This window comes from Trachypithecus francoisi, unplaced genomic scaffold (assembly GCF_009764315.1).
Source record: "Trachypithecus francoisi isolate TF-2019V2 unplaced genomic scaffold, Tfra_2.0 Lachesis_group3, whole genome shotgun sequence".
NCBI lineage: Eukaryota > Metazoa > Chordata > Mammalia > Primates > Cercopithecidae > Trachypithecus > Trachypithecus francoisi.
In genome coordinates this window covers 120,913,991-120,936,768 of record NW_022681468.1, presented here as the reverse complement: position 1 = coordinate 120,936,768, position 22,778 = coordinate 120,913,991, and the positions used below count along the sequence as shown (strand labels likewise).

The window sequence follows — 22,778 nt, the reverse complement described above, 5'->3', positions numbered from 1 at the left end:
CTGAGGGAAGAAGGTCTCCATTAGAGAAGAGCTTGGGGAGTCCTCTGACTCTGGGGAGAAGCAGGGATCCTGCCCTTGGGGACCTGCTGCTCTCACGGGAGACCTAGTAACTCTGCCCTCACCCTGGGAAGCCCCAGGCAGGTGGGGAGTGTGCGGTTCCGCCCCCATGGGCAGGTGCATGGCCAACAAGGAACTTACAGTGGACTGTGAGTGTCCCATGGGCAGCAACTCTGCCTGCATTGCCACACGGAGGGTGTGGAGTGAATATTTAAGTAATAGGATTAGACGTGTACACTGAGCAGAGCTGATTCCACACAATCTTCTCCCCATCTAGGACTGAGCAATGTGAGGAGGAGAACTGGGTTCTATTTATCCCTTTATGCCACCATAAGGCCTGGTGCTCAGAAAAATGTGTCGAGTTAAAGTAGAAAATTCAGCTCTAACAACAACAAATTATCAACAACAACAACAACCCTGGAGTGGTTTCACCCAGGCTTATCCCCCTCCCATACACTCCTTCTTCAAGACTCACCCATCCTGGACCCATGCCCTCTGCTCGCTGCAGAACTGATTGGGGGCTCCCTCATCGCAACAGGCAGAGCACAGGAGACCAGGTATACCAGAAGGACGGAGCCAGAGTCCCAAGGGCTTAAAAGTCTGGATGAAACAGCAGATGGGAGCTGACAGTCAGAGAAAGCCCCTCTGTGGCAGAAGAGAGGAACTGGAGGCACAGCGATCCCATAACTTGTCCCAAGTCACACATCTAGTGGGTGGCAGAGCTGGGATACAAAAACAAGTGATCCTGCTCCAGCTTGCATCATTGGTCTCAGTTCTTCACTTCTCTGTATGCATACCCTTTGCCTCGGGACTTTGCAATTCCTGCCTCTAAAAGAGCAGAGTATATTTCCCCTAACCATTTGACTTTGGGCTAGGCCGTCTGAGCAGAAGTAATGTGTGCCCATCCCCAGCCTTGGCCTTAGGATGCCTTATCTATTTCTGCTTCCTTGCACTTCTGGCAGCAACGTGAGACGTCTAGTCCACTGACCCCAGGAAAAGAGTGAGAAGTATTCAGAGCAGAGCTGCCCCAGCTGAGTTGTTGCTCCAGCCCAACCTAGCTGAGGTCAGCACCCCCAAACTCACGAGCAAGCTCAGTGAGCCCAGCAGAGCCACTCAGTTGAGCTTAGCTTGGACCGGTTCACTCCCCTACCCTCAGCTGACCCCAGATATGTGAACTAAACAATTATTATTGTGTGCCACTGAGATCTGGGGGGATTATTTGTTACAGGACATTATTATAGCAATTGATAATTGATGCAGCTTAGCTCTTAAGTGATGGACCATCAGGGAGGAGGAACAATGTCACAGTGATTGGACAAAGACAAGGAGAAGAGGAGCTGGGGCTATTTGGGGACTCGTGGTTTCTGGGATAGTACCCCAATCATTTCCTACTCAAGATCTCATCAGGAAGGCCCAACATTAGGCAGGGCTGGGCCTGGGCCTACCCTGTCAGAGAGAAGTATGGTCTAACAAGCAAATCATGGCCTCTTCCTGCCTCAGCCATGCACCAGCCTGATGGCTGGGTTGTCCTGGATCACTCAGGGAATGGCAGACGCAGACCCATGGCCAGCCAGGCACCCGATGCAGATTCTGTGCTCTGGAGCAGCTCTGTGCAGAACGGAGCCTCCAGAGCATGAGGCCTCCTTCACTTCATTTTCTCTCTTTCCAGTTGCTAGGGGGCATGACACAAACTCCCCACTAGACAAGTTATCATTAGGTCAAAACCGGTGTGTAGCAAATATGTTATGAGGGAGGGGTAACTTATTATTATTATTATTATTTTTGAGATAGAGTCTCGTTCTGTCGCCCAGGCTAGAGTACAATGGTGTGATCTCGGCTCACTGCAACCTCTACCTCCCAGGTTCAAGCAATTCTCCTGCCTCAGTCTCCCAAGTAGCTGGGACTACAGGCATGTGCTACCACGCCTGGCTACTTTTTGTATTTTTAGCAGAGAGGGGGTTTCACCATATTAGCCAGGCTGGTCTTGAACTCCTGACCTCAAGTGATCTACCTGCCTCGGCCTCCCAAAGTGGTGGGATTATAGGCGTGAGCCACCGGCACCCAGCCAGGATTTTATCTTTAAGAACAAGCAGAAATTTTCCAGATCAAATAATCTGTTAGCCTCCAAACTTTGTTTTCCTACAGTGAATTCCACATTTTTTGAACAAAATATATACATGAAAAGTAGACACAAGAAGTGGATGTTGGAGTTAGGACTGGGGGTAGGGAGGAATTTCCCACCCTCAGTAGCAGACCTAAAACACTTCATTGAAACCTTAGGGTCTCCTGGAACACAGTTTGAGAACTGCTCTATCGAGTTTAAAAAGCTTGTTGCTATAAATGAGAAGACTAAGGCCCAGTGCAGGGCAGTAATGTGTCCAAGGTCACCAGACTCTCTTCATACTTATCTATGTTCACCACCACTCCTTCCGTGTTAATCTGCTCTACAGCCCTTCAGTTCAATAAACCTCTATTTGGGGTCTATGGAGCTCCAGTTTCCATGGTAGGAAGTGAGGACACCAAGCTGGCTGAGACATGACTTACAGTGTTCAGAGCTTACAGCTCCACTGGGCAGACGACAGACATGTTTGTAAGTCAACAGAGCCTGAAGTGAAGCCAAGAGAAGTTTGGACTGGGGTGGGGTGATCTGGGTTCTAATCTCAGCTTTGTCATTAACTCTGCTGGATGTCCAATGAGAGCCCCGAGGCCTCTCTGGGCCTCAGCTTCCCCATCAGTGAAATGAGAGGCTCCTGCTCTGTAACATCGAAGACGCACCCCGACACATGTCAGTGAGGTTCCCTTGGGCAGACGCGCAGCTGACTTCCAGTTGTCGGCATTTGAGCATCTGTCTTGAGTCTCAGCAAATAATTTAGAATTGGAAACCAGGCAGTGTGGAGGAATGCAAACTCATCTTAATGTTGGCCGGAGCCAAGCGCATTTAGGAAGGGAAATCTCCAGGCAAAAATGATAATATTTTGCATTCCCAAGCCAAGAAAAGAACGAAAGAAAATCACCATCAAACGTTTGGCATTGTCCAGGCCCCGGCTCCCTCTCTCCCTTTGCCTGCACCATGGAATTTGGCTGCAGGGCCCTCCTGCCCTGGCCAGGGCTTCTGGACACACCCAGATGTCAGAAAGACAGAGGCCTTGGTGGGGGGCCAGGCAATGTGGTCACCTTTCCACGGAAAGCCCAGCCTATCCCCAGAGCTGGACTGTGCTGCTGAAACCTCGATGAGGAGACTTAGGGCAAGTGGGCAAGAGGGCACCATGGCTGCCATCAGACCACCTCTTAATTCAAAACTGGCGGATGCCAGGCAGGGAGCACCAGCTCCTTGAGGCATGACTGTGGCCTCGGAACAACAGAGGCTTCTGTCTCCCTGAGGTCTTCTAGGAACGGTCACTGGGGGACGGGGGGCTGGAAGGCAGAATGCTAAGGTCAAAGGCCACAGGATGGACTTCTGACTTTAGGACAGCTGGTTCCAGGACTCAGCAAAGGGGACATGGGAGTATAACAACCCCTCCTGAGTGTTGAGACCACTGTGGTGAGAACTAGGCTGGACATCAGAAGACCCGGTTTCTCGACTGGCTATGTGACCTGAAACAAATACTTTCCCTCCCTGGACCTCTGTCTCCTCTTCTAGAAAATGAGGAAGCGGGGCCAGGTGGTCTAAAAACATTTCCAGTACTGATGTTCTGAGTCTGTGTGCTCCTCCTCCTCTGGACTTATTTCCAAATCCATCTCCCCTCAGAGGGGAGGAGCAGGCAGACTGGCACTGGGGGCACTCCCATGGGCAGGCAGACGGCCAGTGCCTCCGCAAGTCTATCAGATTGGCTTCTGGGACTGAGGACATTCCCTCCTTCCCCTCCAGCACTGGGGTCCAAACAAGTGTCCCTCAGCCTCAAACCCCTCAAGAAAGTGAGCTGTAACCCTTCTCTCCACGGCTTAGCACCCAGCTGGGCCTGCCCTGCTGCTACAGTTGCAGGCTGCCACTGGGGCTAGCCTGGTGATGCCAAGCCAGTTCTTACCATCCTGATACCCTCCTGTGCTCCAGAGAAAACTTGACCAAGCTTGGGTCTTTCCAGGAGAGGGATGCATCTCTCCTCTTTACTCTTGCAAAAGACACCCCTGTTTTCTGGCTTCTCTGATCAACTTGTCAACATCTTACTTCTCTACCAAACGACTGCCCCTGGGTGGACTGCTTGTCTCTCTGCTAACCGGGCCTTATCCCCCTGCCTTTTGCTCTGAAGGAAGCTCTATGGGGTCTCTTCTGCTCCTTATTCCTCCAACCACAACATCAGCGCCAGCCACCGGCCTTCCTCGTCTCTGGACGTGTCTCTTGGCTTCCCCAGCCTCTGTGCAGGTCAGAACGCAGCTCACTGGAGAAGACGGGGAGGAATAATGGGAGCAAGAGATTATTTCTCCTGATGGAGTCTAGAGAAAGAGGAGGGGTTCAAGAGATGGAGGGTGCTGTCCATTTGAAGGCTGGATAGAGACTGGCCACAGAAGGGAAAAGAGACAGATTTCAGCAGCAGAGGGGGCTTCTGTGGAAAAGCGTCATCTGTCCCCATGGTATGAGCACACCACTCATTTCTCAGCGGAATCTCTGGGGGAGATTATCTCATTTGGGAAACAGCACATCCCCAGTCCACACCCACTGGTGCTTCTGGCAGGGAGCGGCTCCGAGCGCGCCAGTGATTTGAGGCAAGGCCTGTGTCATGGAGCTGCAGTCACAGTGTCCACCTTCCCCGGGAGGAGGAGCCCTAGATAGGGATGTGCTCGCATGTCCTCCCGAATGTTAAGCATGTGAAAAAGAACACACCAGGAAGCAGAGAGCTTACGTGTGTCATGAGGGGCTGGGAGCCAGCACTAGGTGATTTCCAGGGTCCGCTTCAGCTGAGAGTCTTAAAGATTCAGCGGGCCTTCATGTGGATGCTCAGAAAGAGTGAAGCGGGTGCTGCCTGGCGCCAGGGCTGAGCTTATCAGATGAACTTGATATTCATCCAAGAAGGGCCTAAGCAGATATTCATCCAAGAAGGGGCTAAGCATCCCTCTATGCAGGGCAGCCTGCCATTCACCCACCGTCCTCTGTCAATTCCACCTCCCCTCTCAGCCGGGTCCTGGCATGTCCTCATCACACACACTGGGTGCCTGCAACCTTGGAGTACCCTAGCCCTGGCCTGCCTCCCTTCCTCCAACTTTAGTCTTGTCATCTCATCAAAAGCCTTACCTGTTATCTGTCCCATCCCCTCAATGTCCTGTTCTATGGTAGATAAACTAATGCTTGTTAACGAGTGACTTACCACAACAGCCTCCCCTCAGCCATCGGAAGCATTTGCAGCTGTATATGAGGAAGAATTCTCCAAATCAGAAATAACCGATCAACCAGGGGCTGGGCAGCCTGTGGAGGAGTGAGGGTCCCTTCGCTGGGGTGCGGAGGAGACCAAATGCTGATAGGGCAGGTGGCATGCGGGCTGAAACAGAGACCTTCACAGAAGCATCCAGAGACAGGGAGACAGAGAACAAGCAAGGGCTGGTGAAAGCCTCGGCTGCCCTTTGTATCTTTTTCTGAGAAATCAGGAGTTTGCCAATGGTCTGGTTAAGCAGATGTCAAGCTCAAGGAAAACAGGACTAAAGCTTTAAAGCAGCAAACAGCACATTGAGGTGGACTGTAATTAATACTGTTTTTCCTCCGAGCCCTGGACAGCCATCTCATGCCTTCAGAGAGTACATGGATCATCTCCTTCAAGAACAAGGGTCATGGCGGGGCACGGTGGCTCATGCCTGTAATCCTAGCACTTTGGGAGGCCGGGGCAGGCAGATTGCCTGAGCTCAGGAGTTCGAGACTAGCCTGGGCAACACGGTGAAACCCCGTCTCTACTAAAATACAAAAAATTATCCAGGCATGGTGACGGGCGCCTGTAATCCCAGCTACTCGGGAGGCTGAGGTGGGAGAATTCCTTGAACCCAGTAGGTGGAGCTTGCAGTGAGCTGAGATCATGCCACTGCACTCTAGCCTGGGCGACAGAGAAAGACTCTATCTCCATAAAAGAAAAAACCAAAAAAAAAGAAAAAAAAAGAACAAGGCTCACGGTTTTATGAAAACTAGTGTATTTTTTCTGTCTTACATCATTTATCATTTTCTCTGTGTAGGAAAAGTGATCAAAATGGACCTCCTCTTTTTCTTTTCTTTTTTTTTTAAATTTTTTTGAGACGGAGTCTTGCTCTTTCTGAGCGAGCTTGTGGGACCTTGGCCTCAACGTGGCCTGAGTTCCTGAGGACCCCATATTTCACCCTACCGAACCCAGGCTTGCCCTTTGAGCTCCACAATCAATTTCCTGGCTGCTTATAGGACATTTCACTTGGACGTCTCATAGCATCTCACATTTCATATGCTGGAAAAGGAACCCAGGTTTTCACTTCCAAAATGGTTTTTCTCCCCATTGCAGGAAATGGCATTACCACCCACCAGACGGCTCAAGCCAGAAGCTTGGAAATCATTCCTTATGATTTTCCTTCACTTCCCATCAGCAAATCCTGCAGGTTCTAGCCCTCAGTTTCTCTCCAATGTGCCCATTCCTCTCTGTCTCTTTTGCCATACTTGGACTAAGCCACCCTCTTCATTTCGTATCTGCGCTTGCACTGGAGTGTTCCAACTGGTCCCTCATTCCAGTTTTGCCCAGCTTCAAGCTATGCTCTTCACAGCAGCCACAGTGATCTTTTCAACAGTGTCAACTAGATCCTGGCTCTGCTTAGCCCCCGAGAGTCTCTCCATTGCATTTAGAATAGATTCTAGACCCTTCCCAGGGCCCAGCAGGCCCTGCGGATTTGCCTTCTCACTTACTACCTTCTAGCCTCATCATCTTCCTCTCTGTTCCTCAGATATACCAAGCTCTTTCCCACGTTGAGGTCTTTGCACTTGCAGTCCCCTTTGTCTGGGACATTCTTCCCCAAGAACTTCGCTCACCTGACTCCTTCTCAACTTCCAGTTTTAATGCCATGGCCTCTGAGAAAGGAGAATCCATTGCTATGGATAATCTGTTCTTCTCCCTCACAGCATCTTCTTTATGTGTTTTACAATTAAAAATAATTACAGGTGGTTATGAGAGCTGTTTGCCTGCTTGGACACTTTATCCTCTCCCAATGGAGTTTAAGTTTCACAAAGGAAGGGACCAATGTGTGCTGGAGTCTGCATACAAGAGCTGATTGTGTGCAATCTTCCCATTCAGTGATGTTATGTTGGTAAACTGAAACTGACCATGGTAGGAGGATTTACATCATGGTAACTGGCAAATATTACAAATAAGAATGATAGGAACTCTTTCCATCCCATCCTAAGAGCCCGAATCAGTGTGTCTGTCTCCCCACTTTATCCTCAGCATCTAGAACAATGCCTAGCTCACAACAGGTGATCTATATACATTTGTTAAACGAGAAGGAAAAAATGAATAGAAATATTCAGGCTTCTAAGACCCTAACCTGCCAATAAGGGGTTAAAGGGGAAAATGATAGAGCCTCAGGGAGGGAAGGAACTTAGAGTACTGGATTTGGCTTCAGAAATCCTGGTTCTATTGCCAGTATGGTTTCTAAATTGCTTTGCAACTTTGGACCAGTTTCTTACTTCACATGGCCCTCAGTTGCCTTATCTGTGAAAGGCACACACAGGACTAGATGATTTCAGTCCCTGTGTAGGATTTTTAAAAGCACATTTATGTACACCTTTACCACTTTCTTTACTCCCTCAACCCCCTTCCTGAGGTCACTTTTACTACACAACTGCAGAGGAAGCTGTTTACATTGTAGTGATGCAAATCATGTAGAGCACAGCCAGTACAGCTGTACGTGGCGGCCCTGCCCACACTGATTCTGGCTTCAGGCCATTTCAAATGGAGCTGAATTGGACTGTGAGTCCCTCCCTTTCCTGGCATACTAACCATCTCAAAGAGCTCAGACAGTTTGGTTTTGGTTTTCCAACTCCTAAGCTTGTCTCCTGCTTGTCATGGGTGTGTGGATCAAGAGCCCTGTGCATGTGGGATGTGCCCCAGCCCAGAGTGTTTGGGCAAAATAAGAGCAAGACAAGGCTCAGGGTATGCAATTTGTGGCAGGGCTTTCCCTCAGACGAGAGGAAGTAGGGTGAAGAGGACCCAGAGAACTACTGGGCCAGTCTGCCCTGCTCTTTGAATGCAAACTAAAAAAAGGAATTGTGGGGGCCCTTCCCTTCTAAGCCTGCCGGGCCCGCCCTCCAGTGGATATACCCACACCCATCCGAAAAGTTCTCTGGCTGCATGGAATTTAACATAGATCCACCAGATGCCATTGTCTAGGCTTGGTGGGGATGGCGGACTTTGGGGAGTGCAAGTGTTTTTGTTCTCTGAGGGTTATGCAGAGGTCTTTTTGGTTTTCAGTACAAGCCAATTTTTCATGATTGCAAAACCATCTCAAATGCCTACTGCTACTTTTAGGTCCTTAAAGGAGTCAAGGGCTCATGACTCCATCTGCCTTTGCTAGAAAATGAAGGACTACCATGCAAAGTGGTGAGCCCCCGTCACTGGAGGGATGCAAGCCTAGGGTGGCCATTTGTTTGGGATGTTCAGGCTCTGTTAAGGGCCCTCCCAGGCAGATACTTGGTGCTGAGGCCTCTCAGGGAACTCCTGAGGCCCAGGACCCCTCATGAACCTGTGGATGAGGAAGGACCAACCATGCACTGAGTGTACCCATTGTTTGGAAATAGAGTCCCTGTTGTCAACTTCTTTCTACTGTTACATCTGGATTTACAATCAGGATCGAGGTTCTGGCTCAGGAAATGTTCATGGCAGCATGGAAGCATAGTCCCTAAAGGGCTTTTAGAAACATGAAGGCCAAATGTTTATATTAGAAATGATAGAATGGAAGTCTTGAGAGGTTTGGATTCTGGCTCTCTTGTTTAGCAGCAGATGTATGACCTTGGGCAAGACACTTGACCTCTCAGAATTGCAGTCTCTGGAGTCAGACTGCCTGGCTTCAAACACCAGGCTGTGACTTTATCATCTGGGTGATCTTGGCTAAGTTACTTAACTTCTATGTTAGCTAGTATTACTGTTGCCATTAACATTTATTGAACACCTCATCCCTGCCAGACATTTTGTTTGTTTTTGGGCATTATTTCTCATTTTTATATTAATCCTACAAGGTAAGCATTATAATTTTTGTTATACATTCTACAATTTTTGTTATACATTCTATATATTGTTAAAATTTTTGTTATACATACTCTAAAGAGAGGAAGTGAGTTGCCCAAGGTCACATACTTAAGTGTCGAGACCAGTGTTGAAACCTTATGTCGGTGGAACAGGCTCCTAATATGGACTTTGTTAAGTTCAGACTCAGTCTCTCCACCTGTGCAATGGGTTTCATGTCATCTCCCAAGCCACCAGGGCAGATTCTGGTTTGGTGGTTCCCAGGGATTGGACTGTAATCTGGGGTCTATATTCAGCTCCCACCATCTTCTCTGGGCACTCCCAGCTCCTTCTTGGGTGCTAAACAACATGGCCACATTCTGTGGCATATGGATGATGTCTGAATCACTACCCTCTTGTGGGAAATGAGGCATTTTAAATTCCTGCTGGATGCCCCCACCCCTTGTTTCCTAGGAAGTCCCATTATATAACGAGGTTTACACTGTGTAAAAACAAGGCCATTCGCCTGTCTCCTTGTGTCATCTCAGAGCCCTAGTAAATCGTGATGAACAGCATGGGGCCAGCTGGGCTGACCTGGACTGCCTGCTGTGAGCCAATTTACTCCTTTCTAAGGTTCTCCTCCCTTCCAGGGCCCTCCCTCCCTTCAGCAACCTTCCTTGCCCTGCCCATTTGTAAGTGATGCTCAATGGCCACCAATCTCTTCTTTTCTGGAAAGAAAGCCTTTGATAACAAGTGACCAGGGAAACGTCAGGAATGAATGTGTGCCCACCTAGTGGCCTGGGGCCATAAGAAGGTTGATTGGCTTATCTAAAAGGGGTAATTGATTAGTAAATGGGATTTCTAGCAAATGTGACAGGCTGGCGGGGAGATTTTAACTGACTGATTGATTCATTCTTGAACTAGTTACCACTTGTGTACTCTGGCCAAGTATTGCTCTGGGCCCTGGAATGCATAAGGAAACTCAACAGACAAAAATCCTTGTTCTCCGGAAGATTACATTCCATTGAAGCAGGCAATATACAACACGAATAAATAAAACAGGTAATAATGTGAGATAGTATTAAAAGCCTCGGAGGCCGGGCGCGGTAGCTCACGCCTGTAATCCCAGCACTTTGGGAGGCTGAGGTGGGCAAATCACGAGGTCAGGAGATCGAGACCATCCTGGCGAACACGGTGAAACCCCGTCTCCACTAAAAATACAAAAAAATTAGCCGGGCGTGGTGGCAGGGGGGCCTGTAGTCCCAGCTTCTAGGGAGGCTGAGGCAGGAGAATGGCGTGAACCCAGGAGGTGGCGGAGCTTGCAGTGAGTGGAGATCGCGCCAGTGCACTCCAGCCTGGGCGACAGAGCGAGACTCTGTCTCAAAAAAAAAAAAAAAGCCTTGGAGAGACTAAAGCAGAGAAGGGTATAGGAGGGGAGTTTATGCATGTGAATGCATGCGGGAGGGTTGAATTTTAGGTAGGAGCCCGAGGTAAGGCCTCAATGGGAGAAGCATGTTGGAGTAAAGACCTGCAGGAAGTGAGAGAGGTTCTCGGGGAAGAGCATTCCAGGCAGAAGAAACAGCAAGTGCAAAGTCTAAGGTGCCTGGTGTGTTTCACGAACAGCCCGGAGGCCCTGGGGGTGGAGCGGAGTGAGCCAGTGAGGAAGGCACAGAGGATGAAGTCAGAAAGGCAGGGGAACCAGATCACACGGGACCTCTTACTCAGAGTAAGCCCTGGAGGGTTTGGAGCAGAGCAGGGACATGACATGATGTGACCTACATTCTGGTGGCAGCCCTCTGGCTGCTGGGTGGGAGATCCTCAAGGTACAAGGGCAGATGCAAGGAGGCCAGTGAGAGGGGCTGTCGCCACAGGCCATGGGAGCTTTTCTGTCCCCTTACCCCTCAAGTAACCTGACTCCTGGCCTTCGTCTTTTGGGCTGAGCAGAGTGGGGAAGACGGATGGGAGATCAGAGCCTTCACACAAGGGTGATGTGGGGCCAGCCTGGGTGGGGGTGGCGGTGAGGGGCTGGGTTTCAGATGGGCTAGAATGCAGACAGATTCATGCTGAAAAGAGAGGACATTATGTAGCCCAGAAATATGTATAATTATTATTATGTGTTTATTAAACATTTTTAAAAAGAGAGTTAAGAGCAGTGATACTCTCAGTGGCAACTGGGACTTGTTCAGGACGATGGCAGGGCCTGCTGCTGAGCCTGCCGGTGCCTTTGCCCCTGGCTGGCCTCACCGTCAGCAGCAAGCACATTCCACAGCTGACGTTTGGCTTGTGGTCTGGCCTGGCTCTCTGGTTGGTTTCTTCTGCTCTAAGAGGCTTTTAAAGTCAGAATTTGAGTTCTCTTTAAGTTTGGGGCATGAATCACTGCTTCTGGGCCTGGAAAGGGGTGGAGGGACAGCGGCTCCGTGCTGCGGGGCGCTCTGCCTCACTCAGGCTCACACCACTGAGGCACGTCTGTGTGAAAGCTCCCAGTCAAACCACTCCAAGTCCGACTACTCACTGGCATGCTCCCAAGCAACATTCCCCCCTGCCTGAGCGCCACCTCCACCTGCCCACGAGCACTACAAAGTCATCGTTCAGGCCTGACTCAACTTCCCCTGTAAAACCTCTAGTCCTCTCACACCTCTCTTCAGGTTGGTGACACCGCCCTTGGTCTCCCAGATACCTTTCCTTTTCTGGTGACCGGGCCCTGTTAAATTCTATCCCCCTGGGTTCACTTCTTTTGCATTTCACCACCTCACTTCACTCTGGCGTCCCCTTGCTGGGTCGCTCCAGTAGCCATCTTATCATTCCACCTGCTCCCCATCGTAGCCCTGCTGTATCCAGCCTCCCCCTCCCACCTGAGGAAGCTCCTCCAAGCACAGATAGAACATGTCACTGCTCTCCCTCAGAAACCTTCCATGGCTCCCATCTGCTAAACCCAAATGCCTTAGTTGGCTTTCGGTTTCCTCTCAGTGACCTCAGCCCACTGTTCTGTTCTTGCCGTTCCTCACAGCACACACTCCAGCATCCTGCCAACCAAACCTCAGGCAGTTTGCCCACATGAACTCTCTACCTAACCCTCTTGCTGCCAGACCCAGTCCTTCTTGCATTTACAAACAATCTGTCTCCACCTCTCAAATCCCAGAGTCCCTTATCTGTAGCTGTCTCGTAGTCATTACTTCCTCCCTTGCATTGTAGTTATTTATCCAAAAATCTCTCTCCTGCTAAGCCATAAGCTCCTTGAAAGTCAGGAGTTATCTCTTCTCATCTTTTATCCCCGAGAGCACCTCCCAGGGCCTGACTCACAAAGGCTATTGTGCTGTCACCTCCTGGAGTGCATGTGCAAAGAAATTTAAGACATTTACCCTGCCCTTAAATAGCTTTCCATTTACTTGGACAGAGAGTTCTTTTGTTCATTCAACACATCTTAATTGAGTGCCTGCTATGTCTGGTGCTGTGCAAGACCTGGGGGTACAGCGGCTGATTAGAGATATGGTCCCTGTTCTCCCGGTGCTCCCTCTGCAGCAGGGGAGATGTGCAGTCAGCTGGAATACAGTGTGGTGGGGAAAGTACAGGATACCTTGGAATCACACAAGTGGGGGCCCCACTTGACTGATTGAGGGGGTCAGGGGAGGTTTTCAGGAGGAAGTGGTGACCAAGCAGAGACCTGAAGAATAAGTGGGGTGCAGCCAGGAGAATTGAGCGGGAGGGTAGAATCAGACATAGGCACCAACAGGAGTGAAGGCCAGGGACAGTTCAGTGTGTTTAAGAAACTAAGAAGCTCGGTTTCATTGGGGCTGCTGTTGGGGTGTGCCCGTGCCCAAACGTATGGCTCTGTTAGAGGTGAGTCCTGAGTGCAGGCCATTCCTACCTGGTCTGGTTGGCTCTGTCAAAGAGTCTGGACTCAACCCAATGGTAGCAGAGAGCCACTGAGGATTTAGGGAGGAAAGGAAGCCAACTCCGTTTGTTTTTGAGCCTCACTTTGACAGCTGTGGAGAAAGCTCTGGATGAATGGGGGCAAGAGGGACAATGAAACCTGAGCTGGGGACCTTAGGGAGGTCCTAGAGTCCCCCTGCTCAGCCCACCCCCCAGGCCAGCCTCCTTCTTGCTGACGTACTATTCCTTCCTCACCCAGCCTGGGCTTGTCGTTGCTGGTGTCCCATCCCGAGTCAGGTGATTCCTTCGCCTGAACCCTCACTTCAACTTCAGCAGAGCCCAAGATCACAGGGTTGGAATGACCCTAATGGACTTCGATCAACCCCTGCCAACACCTCCCATAATCCCCCGCCCCAGTGCTGGTGCATCTGTCTGTGGACAGCTCTGACTGGCATCCTCAGCCAAATCAATCTATCTGTAGCTCTTCTTTGGTTTTCCTGGCCTCCCGTTTGGGACCACACAGGGATCAAGTAGCTTATGCCTTGTAGGGGACAAGGAGAGTATCACCAATGAATCACTCCCCACCTACCAACTCCAATCTGCAAAGTCCACCTTGCACTCAGCTTCTCAAACTCTCAAGCTGTGTCTCCAACCCAACCCAGCTGTGAAGCCTGTAGCACTGCAGGCTGGGCAGTTCCAGAAGGACTGAGAGTCAGGAGAACTGAGAACTGGTTAAATCTTGGCTTTACCACTGGTGTTGTCTGACCTCAGGCAAGTCATTTTCCTTCCCTGGAGAGTGTTTGGTTTTTTATTTTTATTTTTTTGCTTGATTGGGGACTGGGTTTACATTATACCAGTGATCCTCCATCTTGGATGCCCATTAGAATTATTGGACAGCTTCGAAAAGTGTCCCTGCTGGCCCCAATGTGGAGAGTGATGATGTGTTCTGGGGTGGGGCCGGCACGACAGTTTTCTTCTACATCGTTGTTCTCACACTCACCCAGGATGAAGGACCACCAGATCTGCTGGTCCCTGCCTTCCCTCCTAGCACTGACTCTCTACAATTCCATGCCAGAATGAGATGGGAGGCCCATGTGGGCAGGTGAACAGGAGTCACCCTTGATTTAGAAGTGCTGACCCTGGAGGACCATGCCAATATAAATACTTGGGGCTGCCGAAAGGCCAGGAATTTTAAGTACCAGCTTCTCAAGTCTGCCAAGGTGGAAACTCCAGAGCCCAATGTTGAGGATGCAGAGATCCCCTAAAAAGGTTCCCAAAGAAGTCTTGGGGCAATAACTGGAGACAGAATCATCTTAATTCCATGGCTTAAAAATGACCTCACAGCCCTGGCGTGTGCCTTTAGAACTGCTCCACGGACATCCCCTGCCCTCCATGTATATCAGTGTTTGGAATGAGCCCTGCAGTCTGTGGGATCTGTGGGGCGCCTTCTGCATGTTCCTTGAGGCAGAGACTGTGCTTTATCTAATTTGGAATTCCTGGAACTTGGAGGTGCCTGGGGCTTAGTGGGTGCTCAGTACATGCTGGTAAAATGGACAGGCCACTCAGTTTTTTTCATCTGTAAAGTGGGATCATGGCGTCTTCCTTGCCAAACAACAGGCCCATGGGGAGAGCCATGTAAGCAGGGCTGGTTTGATGAGCGCTTGGCCTGTACAGTGGCTGAGGGCCTCGTGTTCACAAAGGCCCTGCACTTGGTGAATGCTCTGCTGTGGCCATCTAGAAATTAATAATAATTTTAGAACAAGGGGTCTCACATTTTCATTTTGCACTGGGTCCTTCAGATGAAGTAACTGCTCCTGCATGTGTCATATGTGGTTTGAATAAACCCAGAGAACCCTGTCTACAAATTATTGATGGGACTTTATTATGGCCACCGATCTCTGAATGTAGGTGGCTTTGAGTGCCAGGGAGAGAGCAATTCCAGGAGATGGAGAGGGAATGGAGACTGCTTTGTGCCTTTCTGCCTGGAGGAAGTGGGGACAAGGGCTTCAGTTTCTCTATCCATCCAATGAACACACCTGTCTCAGCAGGACCTCTGACCTCATCTGGCCTGGCCTGACTGACAGAAGGAATGTCGGGAGTGCTCTTTGCAGAGCTACACCCACTTGCCCATTCCACAATTTTTCCATGGCCTTCCCGAGGCCCAGTCCTCTCATCTTCAGGGAAGAAATGGGTCCTGAAAATCCGCAGGGTCAGGATTTCTGGTTGTCTGGCCCAGCTGAGTGATGCTGCTGGGGGAAGAAAGCTGTCAGCACCAGCTGCGCAGGCAGGAACCCCTTCTCTGTGTCATCCTGTTTGGAATCCCGGAGTGCATTGCTATAGCAACTTGCCTAATTCACCCCACATGCCACGTGGAAAAACCTCTGCCCGCTTTAAAGCTGCATCACCCAAGCCACAAGCTGGGTTCTTCTACATTGTAGAATGAGGCTGCCCATCAGCAACAAGGGCTGGGGTAGGACGTATCTGACCAGTGATGCAGTAGGGGGCTGAGTGGTTGGACTACACCAGGTAGGTCTTCCAGCCTCACCTGTTTCATCTGCTGGCTGGCCCTTGTGCCTGACATCCTACCATTAGCCCTTTATTCCTTGGGCTAAAGGCACAGCCAGTTGAAATGGAAATCCCTCTGGGTAGAACACATCACGTTGTCATCACTTATTAGTGCGGTTCAACATGAGTTAACTCATTAGGCCTGAAGCTCAAAGAAGGTTCTGATTAGCAGAATGGGAGCAGGCGGGGCAGGCAGGAGAAGGTCGCCAAACCTTGACCCTGAGAATGGGCTGGAATGACAGCCCCTGGGAAGTCAGTGTTCCAGAGTATTGGGCACCTGGGGGCAGGTGGCAGAGCCTGGTGGGCCCTGAGCCGGGTGGGGAGAGGGGAGGGGGAGAGACGTTCTCACATAATAAGTCATCATAGGAGGACCACTTCTACCAAGCCAGCATCTTGTTGGAGGAGTCACTGTCTAGCTGGGCCTAGAAACTGGTGCCCCTGTCAGGGTGGCTGTCTGCATACTGATCTCAATTCCCCAACAATTCCCCAGTTCCTCAGTTCCTCAGCTATTGAAGACAGCTCCTTCAACAAGGACAACTTACTGTCTTTCTGTGCTCTCAAGGTCCATTTCCTGAAGAGAGTATGGTGCATGGATTAAAAGTAATGGCCCTTGTAATCCCAGCACTTTGGGAGGCCAAGGCAGGCAGATCACCTGAAGTCGGGAGTTCAAGACCAGCCTGGTCAACACAGTGAAAACCTGTCTCTCCTAAAAATATAAAAATTAGCTGGGTATGGTAGCACAGACCTGTAATCCCAACTACTCAGGAGGCTGAGGCAGAAGAATCACTTGAACCTGGGAGGTGGAGGTTGCAATGAGCTGAGATCATACCACTGCACTCCAGCCTGGGTGACAGAACAAGATTGTCTCAAAAAAAAAAAAAAAAAAAAAAGCAGTGGCCTTGGGATCAGAAAAATCCTGACAATGCCTCTTAGTCTATCAACATGACCTTGGATAAGCCATTTAACTTTCTATGTGTAACCCGGTAGTGGAATGGCAGAATTGTAGTAGTGACTTCGTGCAACTGTAGCAAGGCCTTATTGAGATGTGAGAAGGTGCTTGACACAGTGCCTGGCATCAATCAAATATTAAATGATGGGAAGAGTAATAATGCTTCTGTTAGCTGGGGGCTTATTGGGTGCCAGACACTGTTCTCAGCACTTGACACAAATGAATTACATATGGACCACTTAACCTGATTGTTGTCCTATGAAGTCATTATTCTGACCATTTTACAGTTGAGAAAAATGAGGCCTGGGGTCTTACCCAGAGTCACCCAGGTAGAAAGGATTTGCATCTGGGCAGTCTGGGTCCTAAGCCCACACACATGCTGATTATTCCTGCTGTGTGGTGAGTGCTTCAGTGAAGGAGGAAGTGAGAAACAGCAGGGAGGGGGTTTGGCCTCACTGACTTTTTCCTCCAGGTGGGATTTCACACGTCTTGTGACTCAGGTCTTAAGTATACAGTATGAAAACTCTCCATGGAATTTTTTTGCAGCTCACTTATTTTAGATTTACAAGATGACCAACACCAGTCTCTTCCTCTCCTTCTCCTGTCAGTGGTAACAAACTTAATGGGCATTTGATGAAGAATTCACACAGTTAGTATCTGCACGATGGGGTTGTGGAGGGTTGCCCTTGGACCACAGCTTCTATAGAAAGCACTCCATGCTGAAGATGTGTGGGTGTCTTTGGAGCTCACGACTGCTTAGGGAAAAGTTCCAAATGGCTATGAATCCTTGATGGTAACCTACAGTTGGTGGGGAGTGGGTGGGCAGAGAAGGGGACTTCGGTGATTAGGATTAGCAGAGATATCATTTTTGAACCGTATTAGAGGATTTTTAAGGCTCATTTTGCAGCTGATCTTCCCTGAGTCAGCCAGAGCCCATCACTGCCTGGGGAGGGTTATGATGGATTCTAGAACAATGTTCAACTTTGACTCCCAAAGTAAGCTCTGGAAGCCCATGATGAGACAATAACACCCAAAGTCAGGCATTGTGGAGAAGACACAGGGGCTTTTAAAATTCCCCAAATTCCCTTCTACATAGCAAGAGCCAAGCCAGCTCAGCTTAGAACATAGTTTTATCCTAAGTGATAGGAGCTGGGGGTGTTGGTGGAAGGGAGGGAGAGTGGAAGGGAAGGTCCCTGCTGTTAGAAGAAGGAAGAGCTCCCCACTACAGGAGGGTAGAAAAAGAGGTTCAGAGAGGGCAAGGTTGAGAAGTAAGATACTGTCTGAGTTCTTCCAGGGCTCACAGCCTTGTGTGGATGGGCTGGGAATGGTGGGACAAGCGTGGAGATAGACATCCCATCTCTAGGGGTCCACTATGGGTAGAGTTGGGCGCATGGTGAGTAAGTAGAAAAAGAATGAGACTCCAGGGCCTGCTTGTGATATGGAAAGATCCAGAAGCTCCTCAGCTAATGGTAGCTGAGGGGCTTGGCTGACAAGTTCCCAGCAGGTGGGCAATGGGGTGGCGAAGTGACAAACTTCCCCTTCTTCCCTGCTTTCCACTGGGAAGGAGAGGCTGGGATCAGGTCTTGGACCTCTGTAGCCTTTGTACACCCGTGGTGTCTAACACTGTGCTTTTCCACAGGATACTTTCTGTTGGGTAGGACCTCCACCCACAAGGGCCATGTTGCATGGTATAGGCCTTCTCTACTTTCACACCACAATACATCCACATCAAGAGCATACTGACTTCAAGACAGCCCCGATGGCAAACAAACAAAGAAAACAACAACCCTGAGTTCTTATTATGATCAAGAGTTTGGGCCAAGGCTTTGGAGGAGGGACTAGGAAAGTCTTAACTTATTTGGGGCCCTGGCATGTATATCTCCTCTGATTCTTCAATGCACTTCCTCTAAACTTCTCTTGCAAACGTGAGTTTGAAAATTCTATCTCTGTGTCCTTAGATCCTGAAGAGTCAAAACCTTGAGTGCTGCTGCTGCTGCTGATGATGTTGGAGAAGAAAGACAACCTCCTTGAGTGCTTAATACATGCCTAGCACTTTCTAAGCATTAATCTTTGTGATAACTCTAAGTTCTATTATTACCCCCACTTTGTAGGTGAGGAAACTGAGGCACAGAGCCATGGAGTAACTTGCCAAGGGCACAGAGCCTTAACTGGTAGGGCATAGGCCAATCCCAGGCAGTGAAACTCCAGGGCCTCCACCCTTACACTGTGTCTGATCTCCCTTTGTGTCTTTATGGAGCCTGGCAGATAACAGGTGCTCAGCAAAGATTATGCTCCTAAGAATCATCACCCTTACTACAGATAGGTTATGACTGTAAAGCTCTGGTCAACTGATCTCCTCTCTCTTTGGACTTGATTACTTCTTTTTTTAGGCTTTCCTGATAGTTTTGTCTACCCCATCACGCTGTCCAGCCTGCAGCAGGAGCTCTGGGAGCTCTGGGAGAGTAGATGCTCTGAGGTCTCACTCTCAACGTGGCCTCTGACAGATTCCCTGCCCAGACAAACTGCCATCACCAGTAGACAAGCTTCCCGGTAATCCTCACATTGAATCCATGCAATGCACGGATGAGAGGTCAACATCAGTCCTGTCCTGGAGCCTGAGGAATGAACCCAGTGATCCCTGAGACCCTTCTAGTCTTCAAAGTCCACACTGACCAGAGTGGTTTAAAAATATTCATCATCTTCTTTAATTAGTCTCAGAAAATAACACTCCAAAATACGAACATTCTCACTTTAAGGCCCACGCACACTCTACACACTTTTTCAGGACCAGTTCAAATGATATCTCCTCCTCCAGGAAGACTTCCTTGCTTAATCTGGCTGAAATTGAACTTGTCTTGTTTGAACACCCAGCCCTTCGTTTCCCCGTGCCATTCACGCCCTCGTGCCTCTGTTTAGCTTTCCCTGGCCTTGGCTTGTTCTCAGTTAAAGGCAAGACCCAGATTGCACACATGCTTGGGCCCCACCCCCAGCTCCTTGCAAGCAGATGTCGTTGTTCCAACATTGATTGATACGTTTAATGAATCCCATATTTCAAGAACGCAACTGACCAGACGTAACTCAGGAGTGGTTTTTGCCATATAAGCAGAACTCTGAGTCACAAATCCTGTGTCTTCAGAGGTCCTTTAATATCCTTGTTCTTCACCACCTCCTCCTTGAGTAGCAACAATATTAACAACCATTGATTAAAGCCTACTGTGCACCCAGCCCTGTGTTAAGGTCCTTTCTTACAGTGCCTTACTGCATCCTGACAACTTGACTGACAAGGAATTTGTGTCTCCATTCCTCACATAAGGAAACCTGTTGGAAAGGTTGCATTACCAGTCCGATATTGAACAGCTAGCGGGATGTAGAGCCAGAAGTGGAAGCCAGTTCTGATTCCAAAGCTATTGCTCTTAGCTTCCTGAGGTCCAGGCTGTCCTTAGCCCCTAAGGCAGCCACTCCTTCCCAAGGTTCTGATGGAGCCACCTATCTGGAGTCACACAGGACTGCGTCTCTTTTCTTGTGGCTGGATCTCTTTTCTTGTGGCTGGATCTCGAGTGATAGGAGGACAGCTCCCGGAGAAGATTCTCCCCTCCTGTCTAAATGCACCTAAATGGGCTTGGCCTCCTCGGCAGCTGGCTTCTAGTTGGCCTGGTGGCAGTTCTTCCCCTGCTCTCCCTTCCAAGCCCCCACAGCTCAATGCATCCATGATTGTTTTAAACTGTGACTCTAGGAGTCCACTAGCCAGAGGCCCATTCAACCATGGGCCCTCTGAGAAGCTCCTCTGCAGACCGACAGGAGGGCGGACTTGCTTTGCGTGGTACCCGGGGACTGGGGCAAACGGCTGCGGGATGGGGGTCTCCACCTGAGCTCCCTGAGGGCACCTCTCCCACTACCACCGCATCTGACCCCCACTACTGGCCCCAGCTCGGGCCTGGAGCCCACGCAGAAGGTAAGGCAAGGTCGAGCGCCCACGCCCGCCAGGCCAGTAACCTAGGCGCTGGCCCTTGCTGGAGCACTGGGCCGCCTTCCACAGAACAACATCACTGGCGGCCGCCCCCGTGGAGGGTGGAGCCGGGGCGCCCGGCGTGTGACGGCCGGGGCCGGGGTACCCTAGGGAGGAGAGCCCAGGGCTGGCCTCCCGCTCCTGGCCGTGCGCCCCTCGGACCGGAGGTTCCTGCCGCGCCCAGACACCTGGAGTGCATTAGGCGGCGGCGCGCGTCTAGGCGACGGCGGCTTTCCCCAGATTATTGAATAATTGCATAATTCCGAGCGCGGGTTGGGAGGCGATGCTGGGTCCCTACCCCGGGTGTCAGGTAACGTTTCCCGGGGTCCTACGTTGCGTGGCTGCGTCCCGCTGCTGCTGGCCGGGCCTACGCGGGCTAGCCCCCGCCTACTGGCCATAGCCCAGGAGCTTTGCTCTGTCTTTGGCCGGAGGGACTCTGGGCAGCCCTCATCCCCACCCCTCAGCCCTCCGGGGCCGCCGCGCCAGCTCTCCAAACTTTGAGATGCTTCCCCGGAGCCAGGGAGGGCAGCTGGGGCACACTCTCTCGGCGTTGTCCCCTTCCCCAGCCGGGGCCGCGCGCCCTCGGCGCTCCCGGGACACCCGAGTGCCACTGGCAGCCGTGCGGGAACCCCGGCGTGGGCCTTGGAGGCACCCAAGGCGCCCAGGAGGGTCACCAGCTCTGGGCGCTTTTCAACTCAAGCCTCTTCAACTCTTCCCAAACACACCAGAGTCCCAGTTCTCAACAGCCTCCGCGCACCTCCCTCTTTTGCGAAACTTGACGGAACCGCTAGACTGGGGCCGGTCCCTAGGGGACCCACGTCCCCAAGAGCAGCCAAGGTCTGACCCTGGGAGGAGCGTCGCGTCCCGATCCTGGCGGCTGTATCCAAGCCCCGAGGGCCCAGGGAGGGACTCCGAGAGGCAAGGGGAGGCAGAGGGTGAGCACGTACCTGGCCACAAGCTGAGGGCCCAGGCCACCACCAGGCCCCTAGGCAGGTCCATGGCCCGCGGTGCGGCGGCGGGGTCCGGTGTGCAGCGGCGGCGGGGGGGCGGCGAGCCAGAGCGGCAGCCTCCTCGGCGCGGCGCCTGCAGCCTGCACTGCGCGGGGCGCCGGGCTCCCTGACAGCAGCGGCTCATTCAGAGGAAGTGGGAGGGCTCGAGCGGCGGGGAGGGGCGCCGGACACCACTCCGGCTCGGGCTCTGGGCCACCTGGGCAGGCGGCGCGCTGCCTCGACGCGCCTCCACAGCGCTCCTTCTCCGCCAACCCCACGTCAGCCTCTGGAGAAAACTCCAGAGAACCGCTCCTGGGAACCCCCTCACCAATGTAGCACCGCACGGCCTCAGTCAGATTCTGTTCAGGAAAAGCGGTTTCTATTTCCACTTCCCAGTAAGAAGAGATTCACAAAACTCAGAGGGTACCCAAGTTGACCCAAGTTGACTCAGAAACACCTGCTGGAACTCAGGTCTCCCTTGGCCAAGTGAGTGGATGTCCCTCAAAGGTCCATTCTGAGACATCCCGGTGTCTCCCCGCACCCTGAGGCTTGAATTGTAGAGGCTACAGTGTTTCTTCTGACCCTGGAATACGTGCAGATTCGTCTCCACTGCCACTCCCCAAGCCTCCACACCTGAGGCATTCCAAAGCACCCAGGAACACCGTATACCCCCTCTTACCCTAACATGAAGCTCTTCTTTGGAACCCTGCCACCTTCTTTCCCCCTTCTAATCACTGACAGTTAAATTCAATGCACATTTATCTCAAGAGCTTTAAATCCAGGCCGTGGACCTCCACCGCGTGTGTGGAGGCTGGCTTTTCCAGCAATGGAGTAAGCCAAGGCAGAGGGTAAGATGGCGGGATTCAGGGAAAGCCACAGCACAGCGCCCTTTCCCCACTTTCTCAAGAAAGGCTTCCTTCACCCCCTCTTCCCGTCCCCACCAGGTAGGGTCCCAGACACATGCTGATATTCCCCAGCCCGTTCTCCCTCATTTCTCTTCATTGTGCTTAGCAGAGGAGCTAGACATCAATTGGTGTGATTATTTGACTAACTTTTCTCTTCTGTGCAGACTGAAAACACCAACAGGGTAGAAATCTCTAGCTCACAACAGAGGACTAAGCCCCCAACACCCAAGAACGAAGTAGGTGGGTGGGTGGGTGGATGGGTGAGTACAGGTGGTATGTGGGTGC

At 51.0% G+C, this 22,778-nt stretch overlaps 1 protein-coding gene across 2 annotated transcripts in view; it reads right to left on the bottom strand.

Moving 5' to 3' along the window:
* ITGA11 (integrin subunit alpha 11) overlaps positions 1-21,744 on the bottom strand; it is a 133,875-nt gene extending 112,131 nt beyond the window's left edge. For both annotated transcript variants that reach the window (XM_033189606.1, XM_033189607.1), the window contains exon 1: positions 21,547-21,744. In XM_033189606.1, coding sequence (XP_033045497.1) covers positions 21,547-21,733 — 187 coding nt within the window. In that variant the 5' untranslated portion in view covers positions 21,734-21,744. The remainder of the gene's footprint in view (positions 1-21,546) is intronic.
* Between the last annotated feature and the right edge of the window lie 1,034 nt (positions 21,745-22,778).